The sequence below is a fragment of the Polypterus senegalus genome, chromosome 15 (genome assembly GCF_016835505.1).
Source record: "Polypterus senegalus isolate Bchr_013 chromosome 15, ASM1683550v1, whole genome shotgun sequence".
Lineage (NCBI taxonomy): Eukaryota > Metazoa > Chordata > Cladistia > Polypteriformes > Polypteridae > Polypterus > Polypterus senegalus.
Genome location: NC_053168.1, coordinates 90,507,789 through 90,527,146, shown reverse-complemented (window position 1 = coordinate 90,527,146; position 19,358 = coordinate 90,507,789). Strand labels below are relative to the sequence as shown.

The following is a 19,358-nucleotide window of genomic DNA, read 5'->3' as shown; positions in this document are numbered from 1 at the left end:
TGAAGGATTCTGAAAGCACTGCACTTTAATTTGGACTTTGTTTTTGATGGTTGTTTTGTTGATTTTAATAAAAGCACTTGGCACTTTTTTGCACCATCCAATTGCTCCATTGTAGTGCCTCACTGTCGTGCTCATCGGTAACATTACCAACGGTGACGGGTTTAAGGGTTCCCGGAAGCGAGATGGGAGCGTGCAGTAAACCCGCATCGTCACAGACTTTAGCTCAAAATTGTAATGTCTTCTCCACCTAGTTCCTCCTCACTTCCTTCATGCCAGAACTCGACTCATGCAAGGTTAGTTTTCTTGGTTGTTTATGGTTAGTTTTTGTATAAATTACGGATTTTTCAAATGTTCATTTTTTCCCCTGTGCTTAAAACTCATTACAAAAAGTGTTCACAGAGAGTGGTTCGTAAGGTTATAGCGTGAACTCTTGGAATGTTAGTTTTCTCTGTTGAAGGTTATCTCAGTGTTATTCAATGTTTTTACATTTAGTTTACTATTACACTGTGCATTCTATGGTATAATTAACAATTTTTTTGCTTAAAAATCTTTAAAAAAATATATTTACATACAGCTTGTATGGTCCGGAACGGAGTATTTATATACAATCCTATTAGGGAAATTACTTCGGGTCACGACCAAATCGGGTTGCAACCAGAATTTTGGAACGATTTATGGTTGTAACCTGAGGTTCCATTGTATTCTGAAAAAAATTATTTTTTTGCAATGATATGTGATAGTCTGCCCTCGTTAATCAGTTCCAGACTCTACCGCAATAAATGAATTTCCGCGAAGTAGGATTCTTTATTTATAAATCAAATATTTTCACAGTTAGAGCACAGAAAACCTGTTTACGACCTTCTAGATACGTTTTTTAACATTATTAGAGCCCTCTAGACATGAAATAACACCCTTTAGTCACCATTACACTCGTATTACCCAATATATTAGACAAAATAAGAGAAAATAAGACATATTAGACGTTACAAATATCATATTACAGTGATCCCTCCTCGATCGCGGGGATTGCGTTCCAGAACCCCCCGCGAAAGGTGAAAATCTGCGAAGTAAAAACCATACATTTATATTGTTATTTTTATATTGACACGCTTGGGTCACAGATTTGCACAGAAACACAGGAGGTTGTAGAGACAGGGACTTTAAAACACTACAAACAAACATTTGTCTCTTTTTCAAAAGTTTAAGCTGTGCTTCATGACAAGACAGAGATGACGATTCCGTCTCACAATTAAAATAATGCAAACATATCTTCCTCTTCAAAGGAGTGCGCGTCAGGAGTAGACAATGTCAGAGAGAGAAAAGCAAACAATCAAAATCAATACGTGCTGTTCGGGCTTTCAAGTATGTGAAGCACTGCACAGGAAGCATATCGTATATCATTGAGGAATTTTATTTAATACATAATACATGCTCTGATTGGGTAGCTTCTCAGCCATCCGCCAATGGCGTCCCTTGTATGAAATCAACTGGGCAAACCAACTGAGTAAGCATCTATACTAATAAAAGGCTAAGCCCTCACTGACTCACTCACTCACTCACTCATTGACTCACTGACTCATCACTAATTCTCCAACTTCCCGTGTAGGTAGAAGGCTGAAATTTGGCAGGCTCATTCCTTACAGCTTACTTACAAAAGTTAAGCAGGTTTCATTTCGAAATTCTACGCGTAACGGTCTTAACGGTTGACAAAATGTTCCCATGTTGATCTTTCTTATTTATGGCCCCATCTTCACGAAATTTGGTAGGTGGCTTCCCTGTGCTAACCGAAACCAATGTACATACTTATTTCGGTGGTGTGACGCCACTGTCAGCCGCCATATTGAACTTTCCAACACCAATAATTCTCCAACTTCCCGTGTAGGTAGAAGGCTGAAATTTGGTACTTATTTCGGTGGTATGATGCCACTGTTGGCCGCCATATTCAATTTTTCAATGGTCTTTGTTACTTATGGGCCCATCTTCAAGAAATTTGGTATGTGGGTTCCCAATGCTAACTGAATCCTACTTATGTACATAAATACGTCCATAGCCTGCAGCTCGGTCACCGTGTGAGGCGGCATTGGGTTCCCCATCCCAACGCTTCCCACGTTGTTGGCTGCCTGCCTATATAAGGCCGTCTGTCGCTCCAGTCTCTACATTCCCTTCCTTGCTTCGCCACGGGATTCATGTCTCCCTGCTGATAACTACAGCCTTTTTATTTAATCCACGGCTTCTCCGCTGTTTTATTGTTCATTTATTACGATTATAGTTATTGTGTAGGTATTTTAGACTTAGTTTACATTGTTCAGGTATGCATTTCCTTTATCATTCCAATCATACCCGCATTAACATGTCTATCGAGGTGCTCACCATCGATCAAAGAACTGTCACTTACCGAGTGGTTTCCATGCCCGGAGATGGCACCTGCCTTTTCCATTCTCTTTGTTACATATTGCATGGCCATATCAGACTCACTCTTGATATCCGGAGGAACATTGTGTCTTATGTATTGAATGACTGGGACAGGTTCAAGGTGTGGACTGATGACGGTACAGGAGATAATTATACTACACAGGAGCACTATAAGAGTGAAATGCTTAAGCCCTTCACCTATGCATCTGCATGTGAGTTGATGGCTGCCGCCGAATTGTTCGGTTGTCTCTTTCAAGTGTACCAAAATGGCTAAATATTTTACACCTTTGGACAACCGGCAATGCCTCTTAAACATCTTAGATTCATAGGTGACGATTTCAGTAGTGGACACTTTGATGTTTATAAATGTTTAAACTCTCAAAAGCTGGATGTGAAGTTATCAATGAAACCGGTTGTATACTTACAACGCTTGACAGATGCCAAATGTCTCTTCAACACAAGTCCTACAAATACTGTCGTAATTGAAACAAACCATGAAACTCAAACCGGTTATGACAGCAGCAATCCAAGCTGTGAGATTTGAAACAACATTACTGTTCACATGGCCAACTGTACGTTGCATGCTCAAGAGTAAGCTCAGCACACAGCTTGGTCATATTACAACCGGAGGGCCGAACTCACAATGTGGTATACAAAGAGATCCTTAACAAATAATTTTTGGTATATTTTCCCTCAGTTGAAGTATTTTTCTAGTGTACCATAAATTAAAAGACCCATTGTCCACAGAAATCCGTGAACCAGCAAAAAATCTGTGATTATATATTTAGATAGGCTTACATTTAAAATCCGCGATGGAGTGAAGCCGCGAAAGTCGAAGTGCGATATAGCGAGGGATCACTGTATATAATTGATTTGAGGACAACAAAGCAGGAGATCTGCTTTTCATAAAATGTGCAAACACAAGTATACACTGCTGTTCAAAATGTGTTAAATATTGTGAATTGGGGCATGTCTTAATTAAGATGTGAAGATAATTTTTAAACATTTTATACACCTAGCTTATAAAGAGTCAGGTTGCACTCCTGTTCAGGTGTGTGCTACTGTTTTCTATTACTGTTTTTTTTAGAGGTAGCTAAATGATTTTATCAGTGATGGAGAGCTTTCTTTCCCTTTTTTCTTACGTTTTTTTCAAACTATATTTTTATGTCTGTAATGTAAGATAGGCAATTCTGTTTTTATACTCTAATGCCAAAAATTTTCAAACAACTGTTACTGAAGTTTAATAATCTAGCTGATTGTAATGACCAGATAAAATAATAGGTATGCATTTAAATTGCCTGCTCATTTTCCTGTCTTTCATTCTTGAGAAACAAATGTTACACCTGTTCATATTCATTTAAGAATATCTGTTACTTATGAACATCATTGTGCTTGAATGTCTTAGTAGTTAAAAATGTTCACGCTTAACCTTTGTAGGATTTGAAAAATAATTTTTTCACTTGGTTAATTATCAGTTTTGCCTTCGGCAGTACCAGTAATTAATACAATAATTTGGCAAGGCTCCTACTTTATTTACATTGTCTCTGTTGCAGCACTTGTTTTAAGAAACAGTATACTGTAATTCAATTTAATGATAAACACAAGGATATATGTGTGTGTATATGGGCAGCACGGTGGCGCAATGGGTAGCGCTGCTGCCTCGCAGTTAGGAGACCCCGGTTCGTTTCCTGGGTCCTCTCTGCGTGGAGTTTGCATGTTCTCTCCGTGTCTGTGTGGGTTTCCTCCGGGTATTCTGGTTTCCTCCCACAGTCCAAAGACATGCAGGTTTGATGCATTGGCGATACTAAATTGTCCCTAGTGTGTGCATGGTGTGTGCGTGCCCTGCGGTGGGATGGCACCCTGCCTGGGGTTTGTTACCTGCCTTGTGTTGGCTGGAATTAACTCTAGCAGACCCCCGTGACCCTGTAATTAGGATATAGCGGGTGGGATAATGGATGGATGGATGGAAAAATGGAGTGGTAAAAATATTTCAAGAAATGTAAATTTGTATGCAGCAACAGGAGCAGTTTATACATGTAGGCAAGTTAATGGAACTTACTTGAAAACTTTCAGTGCTGAATATAAAATGAGATTCAGGTTAATTAACATTAAAAAATGAGGAACCACCTCATTTAATGAGGATTAAAATAAAATTTTTAATCTCGACACATTTATAATTTGTGCAATACCAAAAATGTTTACTCTGTAATGTATAGTTAATACTTTTTTCTGTACATTTCAGTTTATTTGTGCCTTTTTCATCCATTCATGAATAAACTGATTGTGAATGGTTAATTATATTGTAAGTAATGCTTACAGGGCAATTTAAAAAAAATATTTTGTTCATGCCAGCCTATATTTCAATGGGAATATTCCTTATAACTACACTCTAACTACTACTAACTACTCTCTACTCTCAGTGTGTCTCTAATACACTGTAACTGCACCCATTATTACAATTATAGTGAGTAATAATGTGGGATGAATTGTTATAGGTTACTCAGCTATTTTAATTTATTATTTAGCTCTGTTTTTATTTATAGCTAAAATCTTTACTGTCTATCTGGTTTTAATTTTAATAGGTGGAGAGGAAGTTAAAAATGTTCCTGTCCCTGTCAGTATCTGGAGAACTTACTTTGTTGCAAATGAGTGGAATGAACTACAGACATTGCGCAAAATTAATCCTGTGTTTCAGATCATTGCTGTTCTTTTCTTTCTTGAGGTATGTCTAATTGAAAGAAAGGTTGGATTTTGTTACAGTTTTAGACTACATTTCATATCACTGTACATATGCTGGGTTAGTATTTGTAATTTCAGTTGTACTGTTCACATGATACCTGCTAAGTAAACTGCTCAAAAAAATTAAAGGAACACTTAGAAAACACATCAGATCTCAATGGGAAAAAGAAATCCTCCTGGATATCTATACTGATATAGACTGGGTAATGTGTTAGGAACGAAAGGATGCCACATCGTTTGATGGAAATGAAAATGATCAACCTACAGAGCCCTGAATTCAAAGACGCCCCAAAAATCAGAGTGAAAAAATTATGTGGCAGGCTAGTCCATTTTGCCAAAATTTAATTGCAGCAACTCAAAATTGTACGCAGCACTTTGTATGGCCCCTGTGTTCTTGTATACATGCCCGACAACATCGGTGCATGCTTCTAATGAGATGACAGATGGTGTTGTGGGGGATCTCGTCCTAGATCTGGACCAGGGCATCACTGAGCTCCTGGACAGTCTGAGGTGCAACCTGGTGGCATTGGATGGACCAAAACATAATGTCCCAGAGGTGTTCTATTGGATTTAGGTCAGGAAAGTGTGGTGGCCAGTCAATGGTATCAATTCCTTCATCCTCCAGGAACTGCCTGCATACTCTCACCACATGAGGCCAGGAATTGTCGTGCACCAGGAGCCACTGTACCAGCATAGGGTCTGACAATGGGTCCAAGGATTTCATCCTGATACCTAATGGCAGCCAAGGTGCCTTTGTCAAGCCTGTAGCGGTCTGTGTGACCCTCCATGGATATGCCTCCCCAGACAATCATTAACCCACCACCAAACTGCTCATGCTGAATGATGTTACAGGCAGCATAATATTCTCCATGGCTTCTCCAGACCCTTTCACTTCTGTCACGTGCTCAGGGTGAACCTGCTATCATCTGTAAAAAGCACAGGGCACCAGTGGTGCATCTGCCAATTCTGGTATTCTATGGCAAATGCCAATCGAGCTGCATGCTGCTGGGCAGTGAGCTCAGGACCCATTAGAGGACATGGGGCCTTTGGGTCACCCTCATGAAGTCTTTCTGGTTGTTTGGTCAGAGACATTCACACCAGTGGCCTGCTGGAGGTCATTTTGTAAGGCTCTGGCAGTGCTCATCCTGTTCCTCCTTGCCCAAAGGAGCAGATACTGGTCCTGCTGATGGGTTATGGACCTTCTATGGCCCTCTCCAGCTCTCCTAGAGTAACTGCTTGTCTCCTAGAATCTCCTCCATGCCCTTGAGACTGTGCAGGGAGACACAGCAAACCTTCTGGCAATGACACGTATTGATGTGCCATCCTGGAGAAGTTGGACTACCTGTGCAACCTCTTTAGGGTCCAGGTATCGCCTCATGCTACCAGTAGTGACACTGACTGTAGCCAAATGCAAAACTAGTGAAGAAACAGTCAGAAAAGATGAGGAGGGAAAAATGTCAGTGGCCTCCATCTGTTAAACCATTTCTGTTTTGGGGGTCATCTCATTGTTGCCCCTCTAGTGCATCTGTTGTTAATTTCATTAACACCACAGCAGCTGAAACTGATTAACAACCCCCTCTGCTACTTAACTGACCAGATTAATATCCCATAAGTTTCATTGACTTTATGCTATACTCTGATTAAAAAGTGTTCCTTTAATTCTTTTGAGCAGTATATTATAAGAGGTTTTCTTTCAGAGGTTGACAAACCCATGGCTTTTAAAGAAAGATTTTTTTTCTTTTTCAGACTTTCATGTCCTATTATAGAAATGAGCTCTACAGAACATCTATGCATGCCTTCTTCTATTAAATATAAAATAAATTCTTTGTTGACACACCGCATATTCACAGTGATTTCATGTGCCTTAAGTATTAATTGTGTATTTGTGATAAATAGTTGAATGAATGCTACATTTGAGTAACCGTTCAACACAATTTGAAAAAGAAGCTCTATAAACCTAAATGTATGCAAAATTTGTCAATTTTAAGTTTGATCCTAGGTAGTTCTTTGGAGACGCATTTCACTTATCTGAAAAAGCCTTTAAATTGTATTTCTAAAATTGATTATAAGAAGATGAAGTGAAAGAGCTGCATAGCCTACAAGAATAACTAACTAGAAAAGGTTAAAGTGTTCAGACATACAGTGTTAAAATGCAGCCTTGTATATTTAAATTTTCTGTACTAACGAAAGCATTAGAACAATTTAGATGAGAACAGGCTGTTCAGCCCAACAAAGCTCACCCTTCCTATCCACTTAATTCTTCTAAAGTAACAAGTCTAGTTTTGAAAATCCCTAAAGTCCTTCTGTCTCCCACACTACTTGTAACGTATTCCTTGTGTATGTGGTTCTCTGTATTTAGAAAAACTTTCTAATGTTTGTGTGAAACTTACCAGTTTAAAAGTGTGTCCACACGGTCTTGATGAACTCATTTTAAAGTAACAGTCTTGATCCACTGTACTAATTCCCTTCATAATTTTAAACAGTTCAGTAATTTCTCTTTGTAATCATCATATGCTTATATTGAAAAGGCACAGCTGTTTTTAATCTTTCATCATAACCCATGTTACCCTTGGAATCAGTCTTGTTGCTATTCTCTGGAATACTTCGTATCATATGCAAACTTAACCAGCTTGTTACTTTATTCCTATCCCAATCATTTATATTTATATATTAAAAATAGCTGTGGCTCTAGCACTGACCCCTGTGGAACACCTATTTTAATGTTAACCAATTCTGACAAGGTTTCTCGCACTCTGATTCCTATGTCTGAGCCAATTTTGCACTCATCTACAAACAACACCCTGAACTCTGATTTCTTTTAGTTTCATGCCCAAACTGTCATGTGGCACCTTATCAAATTCTTTATGAAAGTCAAGATAAATAATATCATATGCTCCATTTTGATCATATCCTTTCGTTGATTTCTCATAGAATTCCAGCATGTTGGTAAAACATGACCTCCCTCTTCTGAACCCATGCTGACAATTCTGTAAAACTCCTCTTCTTGCCATGTGTTGCTCAATCATATCCTTAATAATTCCTTCTGTTAATAGTTGTTTGGATCTGCCCAGTCACCGTTTTTATGTAATAGGATAATATTTGCCATTTCCCAGTTCTTTGGAATTTCCCCATTGTGCATTGACTTCCTAAAAATATGTGTTTAATCAAACTCTAGTCAAGTGTTACATGTGTACTCATTAACCTCCTTAATAACTTGAGAGTAAATGTTATCTGCTCCTGGGGCCTCATGCATAATGCAGTGCGTAGAATTCACACTAAAACATGGGGTAAGGACAAAAGCGGAAATTTTCGTCTGCACAAAAAAATCCAGATGCATAAATCTGTGCATTCGCCAATTTCCGCGTTCTTCCACTCCATAAATCCTGGTCAGCGTGAAAAGTAACATACGTGCACGCGTCTGCTGCCACTCCCCAATTACCTCCCAGAATTATACCTCTTTGAATATGCAAATCAATATAAATAGCCCTTAAGCTAAACGTTCTGTGAAAAGGCAATGGCAAAAGCATCGGGGGATATAGAATTTCAGCGAATACCAAGTGGAGGCAAGATAAAACTTACTATTTGTTTGTTTAAACAGTGGTATAAACAACAAAAGGAAGTTGATCGAGTGACATAGAGTGTCGGAGAAACTAAAATTCACAAAGTCGCACAGTGCCTGAAATAAAAAAGAAATTATCAGATATCAAAGTTGCCATGAAAAGGCGAGCTGTAGCCCACGGTCTTGAGTGTCATATGAAAGCTTATTAGGATACAGAGCGAAAAAAGGGCACACAGAGGGGAAAAAAGTAAGAAATGTCAACTTTAATCTCGAAATTTGCACTCTAATCACGTAGTTGATTTTGTCATTAAAGTAGAACATCATAAACTTCCATCTTTAAATCATTTAATTTACTAGTTTCTCAAATCCCATTGTAACTAAAGTAACACGTTAAATGCTTTGTTTTGTATTTGATCTTCTATGTGCTCTATGTGTGTGAATCACAACGTGCTTCTTAAACAGGCTTTGTCTTCCTCCGACAGGACACAGAATCCATTACATTCATGATATTACAGTTCTCTGAATAATTAAAATACTGAGATGTATACATTCTATCATTTTCATGATGATAGGAGTTAACGCATGTATTAAACATGGGAACACGGTGGCGCAGTGATTGTTCATGTCTCACGCAAGATGCTTGCTGCGCCGTGCGCGACCTTCGATGAAATAATTTATTGCAGATGTACTGTCTCTTTCAAACGTACTAACCCCCAATTCCTGTCCTTACTTTTCTTTCTCCAAATACCCATTCACCACACAATCAGCTCTGCAATTGACATTAAGCCATCCGTAAGCTTAGAACACCAATTCTTCAAAACTTTTAAGGAACATTGAAATATCTTCATAGTACATGTTTAATTATTCTATCCAGCTATCCTTCCAATGTCGCGCCAGCCCCAGCAAGAATACAGCACGAGGCAGGAACAATCGGGGCGCCAGCTTCTCACTAGCGCACCGTGTCCTCACATGTTTAATTATTCACAATATAGATTATTTAAATGAAGTTAAAGTTTTATCTGTATAATATAATAAACATATTTTGCTGCATTTCATTTTAAAAATAATATTGTCATCATATGTAAATACGCGCTTTATAAAGTGGCTCAGGTTGTGCAATGTTATAACTGTATCGTAAGTTTACAGTGAGGTAATTGTACTTATAAGTACAAAGCGTTCTACAAGGAGCACTTGATGGACTGATTGAGTGCGTTTATAGTTCTTGGGATGAAACTTTCTGAACCGCGAGGAAAGGCTCTGAAGCATTTGCTGTATGAGAGCAGTTCAATAGACAGCATGGCTGAGGCAGCGTGTGCTTGATGCTGTATACCAATAATTTTTTTTTCAATCGGTTGCTGTTGAACTGTGATTCCCCACTCAGATACAGTGATATAATACTCTGAGTGGTGCTGTGAGAGTAATATGGAAAAAGATGATCCGCAGTGGCAACCCCTAATGGGAGCAGCTGAAAGAAGAAGAAGAAGAAGAAGGTGCAGTGAGAGTAACAACGCTAAAGCAGCTATGGTATTTAGAATATTTTGACCATTTTGTGGACCACTATATTGTTACAGGTTAATTACAATCAGATGCATTAAACTAATAAACGATATGCGGTTAATTTCAGTGTATTTATAAAGCCGCGTCAGGGATGTGGATCTAAAAAAGAAAGGGAAACCACACTGGAACAGTAGCACTGCTTTGACGCTGGGTGCCGCCAGTTTGCAAAACCAAGCGGAGAACTTGCGTATGCCAGGGTTTTAGCTAGCGTGAAAATGTGCGTGGCTTTACGCCAAGTTTAGGTTTTATACATTGCGATCTGAGCATGGAAACAGTAGTACGCAACATTTATACATGAGGCCCCTGGTGATTTGTTTGATTTATCCTATCTAATCTGAGCAACACTTCTCCCTCAACAATTTCCAAATCATTCAGTACCTCCTTAGTAGTCTCTTTTACAGATGGAAGGTTATCTACTATCTTACTTGTGAAGACCTCAGAAAAAAGTGAGTTTAGACCATTAGCTATTTCACTGTATTTTTTTTTAATTCTCCATTACTATTCCTGATGCACTCCACCTCCTCCTTGACTGTTTCTTTTACTACTAAAATACTGAAGGAATTTCATTGGGTCATCTTTTGCCTTATCTGCTGTATTCCCCTCTAACTGCTTTTTAGTCCCCTGATATCCTGCTCCTCACATTGGAGTTATTACTTTTAAAAGCCTTATGAAGCTGTTTTTTCCTTTGCAGTTTCTTCTTTTTCTCAACTTTTTTGAAATTCCCTACTAATTTCAAATTTAGGTATGTATCTGTCCTGCATTAAATATAAAACATTTTTAAACCTGTTCCACTGCTCCTTGACTGTCTCCGCACTTAAAAGCTTATCCCATTTTATCCTCCTTTGACTTTGCTGCAACAAGGGAGTTTAGAAGGCAAAATTACATAAATTAGCAGCCTTTTTTATTATTATTACAATTGTAAATGCTATTTATCATACAATAAGATTAATTTGTCTAGTTCAGCAAATACAGTACAGTGTAATTTGGTGCATTGCATTTCAACACAAGCTGTCATATTCATGACATTAACATCTTGACCTTAAGACCTGTTAAACTGGTTGTTTGAGAGCTTTTGGGGAAATTGTGATTACTGCTGTTCTTGTTTGTATCAGTATTTTATTTTTATGAGCTTTACCAAATCAAATTCAACGAATCTTGTTAAGACAAAGTATTTTACTTATAAAAATTCTTTAATATGTTATTGTTTAGCCATGATTTCTCTGATTGCGTAAGTTTTATATGGAATTTTTCTGAAGGGTGTCACACATATACAAGAGTATATTGCCTTATCTGAAATATAGTATGCAACTTTACTCTTTATATTATAAAAATAAAAATTAGTCCAAGAGAATATTCAGTGAATAGCTGTTAGACTTATACCAGGACTGCAGGGTATGAGGAAAGATCTAAGGAGTTTGATATTTTTGTTTAAACAAACCAAGATTAGGACGTGACATAACAGTGTCTTTATAGTTATGTAGGGAATTACTGGAGTATATGTGTATTTTAACATTTTTCCTACAAGAATGTGTGGGCACATATGCATGCTGGCTAAAGATGATTTTTGCAATATCATTTCAAAATTATTTTTTGCAGTATCATTTAAAAATGTATTCACATTAAGAACTATAAATAAATGGAATAGTTTACCAAGTAATGTAGTACTTCTAAGACCTTACATTCTCTGCTCGATATTTTGAAAAAAGTAAAGTGAGCATGGATTGGTGAGCTATGTTAGACTGAATGGTCAGTTCCTGTCAGAATTTTTCTTATGTTCTTACATTTATGTATTTCTCTGTGCAAACGTCATTATTTTAAATCCAGCATTCGTGGCCTAGGTATTTGAGTTATTTGCTAGCAGTCCTTCCTGTGAGCAGTCTGGTTGTATTTTCAAGCAGAGCCATCCAGCAGATGGCTTGGTCTTTGGTACCTCAGCCTCTTCTAAAACTAGCTTGCACATTGGGCAGTTCATGATGTAGGATTTTTAAACAGTTCAGGTGGAATTTAATCTCCTGCTGTTGTTTTGTTAGCAATGTATTGTAGGGTCAATGTTAATGTCTGGTTCTAGATTGGTGAGCAAACTGTCATAGTTAATGTTGATGTTAGGATCCTTCTTGTAAATCTGCTCCATCTATCCCTGACACCTTTTCATAATCTTTTTTTGCTTTTGTCTTTTGTCATGCTGTTTTTTACATAGGTTTCTTTAATATCTCAGATTATCTTGAGCAGATGTTTTGTGCTTACATTCTTACATTGTCGTCTTCCACTTCTTTGCACTGCTATTTAAGAACATTTCCTTAGATAGATAGATAGATAGATACTTTATTAATCCCAAGGGGAAATTCACATAATCCAGCAGCAGTATATTGATACAAAAAAAACAATATTAAATGAAATAGTAATAAAAATAAAAAAGGAGACAATAACTTTGAGTAATGTTAGCATTTACTCCCCCGGGTGTAATTGAAGAGTCGTATAGTGTGTGGGAGGAACGATCTCCTCAGTCTGTCAGTGGAGCAGGACAGTGACAAAAGTCTGTCACTGAAGCTACTCCTCTGCCTGGAAATGACACTGTTCAGTGGATGCAGTGGATTCTTCATGATTGACAGGAGTTTGCTTAGTGCCCGTCGCTCTGCCACAGATGTTAAACTGTCCAACTTTACTCCTATAATAATACAATATTATAATATAACTTATTTCCTCCTGCTGTTCTATGGGATTCTGCATTCAGTTGAATGTACACCATATTACCTAAAGTATGTGGACACCCTTCCAAGGTATTGACTGCAGGTGTTTCACTCAGCTGTGAGTGCTATTATTGTCAAGTTGAAGGGTCTAGGTACAAGAACATCTCAGCCATTAAATCAGAGACCAAGCAAACTCACATAGTGAGCTGCTGAGTGCTGAAGTACATTCTTGTAAGCGCATAAAAATAAAAACAATGAAAGATCCTCTGTTGCATAACTCAAGCAGAGTTTTAAACTTCCTCTGGAAGCAACATCAGCAGAAGAAGAAATGTGCCTTAGGAGTTTCATGAAATGGGTTTCCATGGACTCTGCAGCAGTGAGCATTAGTTTTCTGGAGTGATAAATCATGCTTCACTATTTGGCAGTCTGATGGATGAATCAAGGTTTTGTGGATGCTAGGAGAACATGCCTTTCGAACTGCATTGTACCTCCTGTAAAGTTTTGGCGGAGGAAGGATAATGGTCTGAGGCTATTTTTTAGGATTTGGGCTAGATTTCATGGTTACGGCGAAGGCTACATGAAGGCTACAGCATATAAAGGAATTTTGGATAGTTGTGCACTTCCATCTTTGCTGCAACAGTTTGTGGAAGGCCCTTTTATGTTACAGCATGACTGTGGCACTGTGAACAAAGCTGAGTCCATAAGGATATGGAGTAACTCAAGTGGCCTGCACATATCCCTGATCTCAGCCCTATAGAATACCTTTGGTATGAATTGGAATGCTGAGTGTGAGCCACTTTTTCTCGTCAAAAGCAGTACCTGATCTCAATGCTTTTTTGGCTGAATAGACACAAATTTTCACAGTCTGAACTGCATTTTGCTTTCTTTTTTTACTTGGCAAATTCTAAGTTCTTGGTAGTCGATTTGATGGCTCTTAGCCTGGGTGTATACCACTTGAAATTTTGTTTCTTTCCTCAAGCTTGAAACCATGGTTGTTTGAGATTAGACAAAAGGGGACATCATCCTCTCTGCCAACTAGTACCGGACCTCAGTTTTAGATTAAAGGATTTTTGAACACTTTGTCTCTGGGTGTGCTTAAATGGCCCAGACTTTAAATCCATAGAACACGAGTGGAGTGAGCTGAAGGTAGCAGTTTTCAAATGCTTCCCATTCAGTCTTATGGAACTTGAGGTGGTCAGCCAGGAATAATGGGATAAACTGCCCAAATCCAGATGTGCAGAGCACGAAGTGACTTACCCAAGAAGACTCAAAACTAATTGTTGCCAAAGAGGCTTCTACAAAGTGTGAATTAAGGGTCTAAATTGTTATATGAATGAGATTTCAGTTTTTCATTGTTAAAAAAATTTGTAAACATATTTTAACTTTGTCATTATGAGTCATTGAGTGTTGATTGATGGGCAAAAATGGCAAATTTGTCAATTTAATATCACATCTACAGCACAATAAGGTGTGCAGAAAGTGAAGGTGTCTTAGTACATTTTGAATTAACTGTATTTTTAATGTGGTTACCTTTAACTAATATTATATTTTGCCTAAACAAATTAGGCAAATACATTTTCACAGCACTGTATTTAGTCTATCTAGTTTCTTTAGCAACCTTTTGGTGATGTGTGCAGAGTGTTCTGTTACACTGCTGGAAGAGGGTGTTTACTGTGACAAGTAAGTTATCTTAACAAAATTCTAGTAGTTTCAATTCTGTGTCTTGTCTTATTCTAAGGCCAAACGTGCATGTTATTACAGATGTTTTTTGGCTGATGACCTTAGTATTCTAGTGTAGCGTAATAAAAGTAGCATTTTTTGGGTGGTGTGTCCAAGTAGGTGTTGAAGATCCTCATAAATCTGAACAATTTCAGTCTTTCTTCAGCAACTATGTTTGGAGCATACACTTGGATTATAATGAAATTGACAGGCTTGCCTTGGATTTTAATTGTACAGCCCTAAACACAGATTATGTGGGTTGGCAGTCAGATTTTTCTTTTACCAAATTAGAATTGTTGACATTAAAAGTGTGTGACTAAAACAAAGAAAAGTAGATACAATGCACTAGGATCATAGGGTCAATACTGTCACATGTTCAGAGTGGGGTGAAATTTTTACTTGAGTGTGCTACACAACATACAACACATTGCCAACACTTATGTTTTCCATATCTGAAACAACTACCTAACTTTGAAGTCTGAATTTTTTTTTTGAACAGGAGATTAAGAGTTTAGTCATTTTTACTGTCTGATTATATTGTAAGTAAATTGCCAAAACAATAGGTGGATTATTTTCATCATTTTTTTTTAAAACATAGAGATTATACCATCAAAAATAAATTTTTATGAAGTGTTTTAACATCCACATGAATAATAATTTAGTTCCCATTAATCAAAACAGAATATAGCCATCATTAAAACTAGCTAAACATTAAACAAGCTTATCGTTAAGCTCACACAATAATCATGTCCTTCAACAAGATATGTGTAAAAAATAAAATAGGTTTACATTATAAAGTGCAAGCATGAAGACAAGAATAGATAGAAGCATACTACAAATGATAATTGAACATACATACAGATGAAAAGCAGCCTAATGCTAACAATAGTTTCCTTCCCACCTCACATACCAGGAAAAAAGTGTCAAACAGGGCAAATATAACATATTGGAATTGCATGGTATTAAAACTACAATTCTTTTATATAGCTAGTGACTCAGACAGGTGTAACAGAACTCTTCTTATCCAAATCAGTAGGTCTGGTAGTTGCCTGAAGTAAATTGGCCCATTCCAATCCATTTTAGTTTAGTATTTTCCCAGATGGCATTATTTAGTTTTGACATTTTATGTTTGATCATATTGTTTCTCTTGGTTTACAGTTCACATGTTTCATGTTCCGATGGTATATTGTTTTTTGCAACATTGGATTTTCCTTTCATCTTGGGTGACATCTATAACCGGAAATCCTTTGGTTTAACCACTGCATTGTGTATGGCACTACTCAAGCTTTTCCTTTGCTAATTACCAGTAATATATTTGACACTTTTTTAATTGATAGATGGATAAGTAGGTAGAACTTTTTTGTTCCCAGGGTGAAATTGTGCTTTTTATAGAAGTGATTTAAATAATAAATACATACAGTAAATAGATAATAACATATTCATGCACACTACAGTCTAAACACACACCAAAAAGGCTAAAAAGTAAAAAAATTTAAAAAGAAAAAACTTTGATGTGGCAGACACAGTGAGGCATTATGCAGGTCTATTGCTGTTGGTATAAAGGAGCCTGGTAGTATTTCTTGACACTGAAAAATTCATTGTCTGAAAGTACTTAGTCTTAGTGGTCAGAGAGAAGATGTGCAGCATTGTTTGTAATGGCACTCAGTTTTGTTTTAATTTTCCCCTTTGCTGCTACTTCCAGGGGTTCCAGAGCATGTCCAATAACTAAGCCTGCCCTTTTAATTGTTGATTTGGTAGGCACAGCACAGCATAGAACATTGCACTTGCCATCATGGAGTTGTAGAAGATGTGTGAAAGATGTCACTTCCTACGTTAAAGGAACAAAGTCTCCTAAAGAAAAAGAACCTGCTCAGTCCTTTCTCATTGATGTGGACCCCAAGTACTTGTAGGACTGCACCACCTCCATATCCACTCCCTAGATAGTGACTGGACATAGAAGCTCTTTGGTTCAGTGAAAGTCAATAACAAGTTCTTTGGATTTACATTTGCTCTGTTCTATGAGTATTCCTTGGAAAAGATACTGGAGAGGGTTTCATTTAATTTTTCAAGTCGATTGTGCTAAGTCTGACCTCTTGACCATGATTTTGTCATCTTGGCTGACCCTGCGGAGCCTAGCTTATAGCTTTATTGACATGACAAACCTCTTCACTATAACAAAGTGTTGATCCAGAAGAGGTTATACAACCTATACCTTATATTCTTGTATTTTTGCCACAGTATGATTAAGGTTTGATGCAGTGTCAGTAATTAGTGATGTCTACTGTCCATTTTTTAAAGTCAAGACCGATAACATGACAACTACATCACTGAATTTAAGTGACACCAAATAATAAATGACAACTGGTCCAATGCCTCAGCAATAATGGGTCATTAATATGACTTAGATTCTAAGACTAGTGGGGCATCTCATATTTTGTAAAGTAATTCATTCCAGAGTTTGCCTTCCTATAACTAAAGGCTTATTTTCATTCATCTATGCCATTTTAAGGAGTCTTTGGTGTTATCAGTTTACTCTCTGGAGCATAAAAATGTACAAGTTCTGTAAGGTAAAGAGGGTAACACAATTTACGTGTTTTTATTCAAAGTATTTCAAATCCAGTTCCTAGCTATACAATCATACTTTCTAGTTTTAGTTTTTGATCCTTATGGGAGGATTTTAAATTAAGTCTACAGTAATAGAATATATCGGCATATTTTGTACAAAATGAATTAAATATGCAAGTAAATGAATGTATTATAAACTGTGAAAATAACTTGAAAAAAACAATGATATAGGATATAAATAAAAATTACTTTCATGAAACACTATAGTGTATATGTTTTTTGTTGCTTATTTATTTATGTATCGTTTCGTCATTTATATATTTCAGCAGCACTGCATGCAAAATGAAATATGCCTTGAAATGAAAACAGCCATTTTCACCTGTCTAAGCTGAGAGAGGGTGGGCTCTACCGAACAAAGTTTTTTGATTGCTGAATTTTCAGTAGGCTGGGCATACAATGAATCTTCAGCCATCAGTTGCTACATTTATAGGCAGACATGACAGATGCAGACTCCTGACAGCATAATGAATTCTGGGTTTCTTGAATTAAAATAGCTGCTTCCTGTAGTAATTCTGGATAACTTCATTTGTTCTTATTTACAGTACGCCACAGACATGCACAATCACAACTCTGAGCATGCACTTTGTTTGCCTTGGGAATCTTATGGTCTATAGGCATGTGCAATCTTGACACTGTGCATATCCCCTGTACCAGTGATTCACCAATCACAAAAACAGTAGTCACCTTCTCAGTTTTAAATGGTTCAAGTGACAGTATATATTGAAACTGTAGTTCATGTTGTGTGCAGCATCACTGAAATTAATAATTGAAGAAATAAAGATTTAAATAAATAAGCAACAAAAATAATTTCATGATACATTTAACTATTCAAACTCACATATGTTGTGGTTTTATTTATATATTGTCACATTTCACAATATATTTATTTGTGAGTTTAGTAGTAAATCATAAATTTGATATACACCTTTGTGTAAAACTGTATATTTCAGTTATTTTCTGTTTTGAGTAGATACATACTCATCATTATGCTTAATTTATCAGATTTCTGTTTGATTGTCTGGTAGTTTGCATTTGTAATTTCATCTTGTTTTTCTCAATAAAAACCAATTACCCCATCACATGAAATCATTTTGTGTCTTAATTCATATGCAGTTAATTGTATTAACCATTCATCATTTCGACCTCATTATCAATGAACTCCTTTCCTAATACATTCTTGTGGCTAATTATTTGTATTTGTTAAGTATATGTTCTGTATTATATAGAATCTCACTTCTTTAAACACTGTTGAAAAGGTAATTGAAAAGAATAAGTTCTAACATGTAATTTCTCCATTATTCAATAAACTGGAGAGTCTATGAATCTGCCATTATTTAGGATACACATTTTGACTGGTTCAGTTAACTAATTCCTTCAGACTTGTCAAAATTTGTTGCAAAACACACACAAGACCATAGAATAGATGACAAGGCAAAACCCAAGGGTGCTCCTATACTTGGGGCGAGCAACTTAGAACTGTTGTCCTTCACTTTAACTGCCTCCTTTAAAGAAAGAAAATGCAATATCTAGTAACATATTAACTATTTGATACTTGTGAGTTTCTCAAAAATCTTGCAAAGAATATTTTTGTAAAAAGGCAGTGTTATAGTAAATAAAATTGTCAAAATGTTTAACAGTATCCTTAAACTGTTCTTTTCAGGTGGTTGGTTTTTCCAATTTGGCTTTGATGGACTCTTCCTCTGCTCTTAATAGAGATAAGGAAAGTTACAAAGCCCCCTACAATATTTTTCTCAGATATGGTGTCTCTGCAGCTATGTGGCTGGTTATTGCCCTTTTACAGGTAAGATTCCATTTCTCAAATTATGGGAGTGTTATTTGTTAAAAAGAGCAATTGTCTGTTTCTGCCTTTCAGCAGAATTAAAATTCAAGACAAAAAAGAAATGATCTCTGTGAATTTTCTATGTGTGTTGCTAGAAATGAAAAAAGACGGGACAGAGGAAGGAAAAAGGATTTGTACAGTCTACACTGTATATATACTATATAACATAAAAAATAAAAAAAAATTCTTATCAATTTTCTGTTTGTTTGCATCAAAGTAT

General features: G+C 36.8%; 1 protein-coding gene across 3 annotated transcripts in view; it reads left to right on the top strand.

The window, feature by feature from the left end:
• The window catches only part of tmem67 (transmembrane protein 67), a 160,888-nt gene that overhangs the window by 110,800 nt on the left and 30,730 nt on the right, over positions 1-19,358 (top strand). For all 3 annotated transcript variants that reach the window (XR_005630735.1, XM_039737301.1, XM_039737302.1), the window contains 2 exons: positions 4,995-5,134; positions 18,959-19,099. Coding sequence is in view for 2 of the 3 variants with exons in the window: in XM_039737301.1 (XP_039593235.1) it covers positions 4,995-5,134; positions 18,959-19,099 (281 nt within the window). In the remaining variant the exon portion in view is untranslated. The remainder of the gene's footprint in view (positions 1-4,994; positions 5,135-18,958; positions 19,100-19,358) is intronic.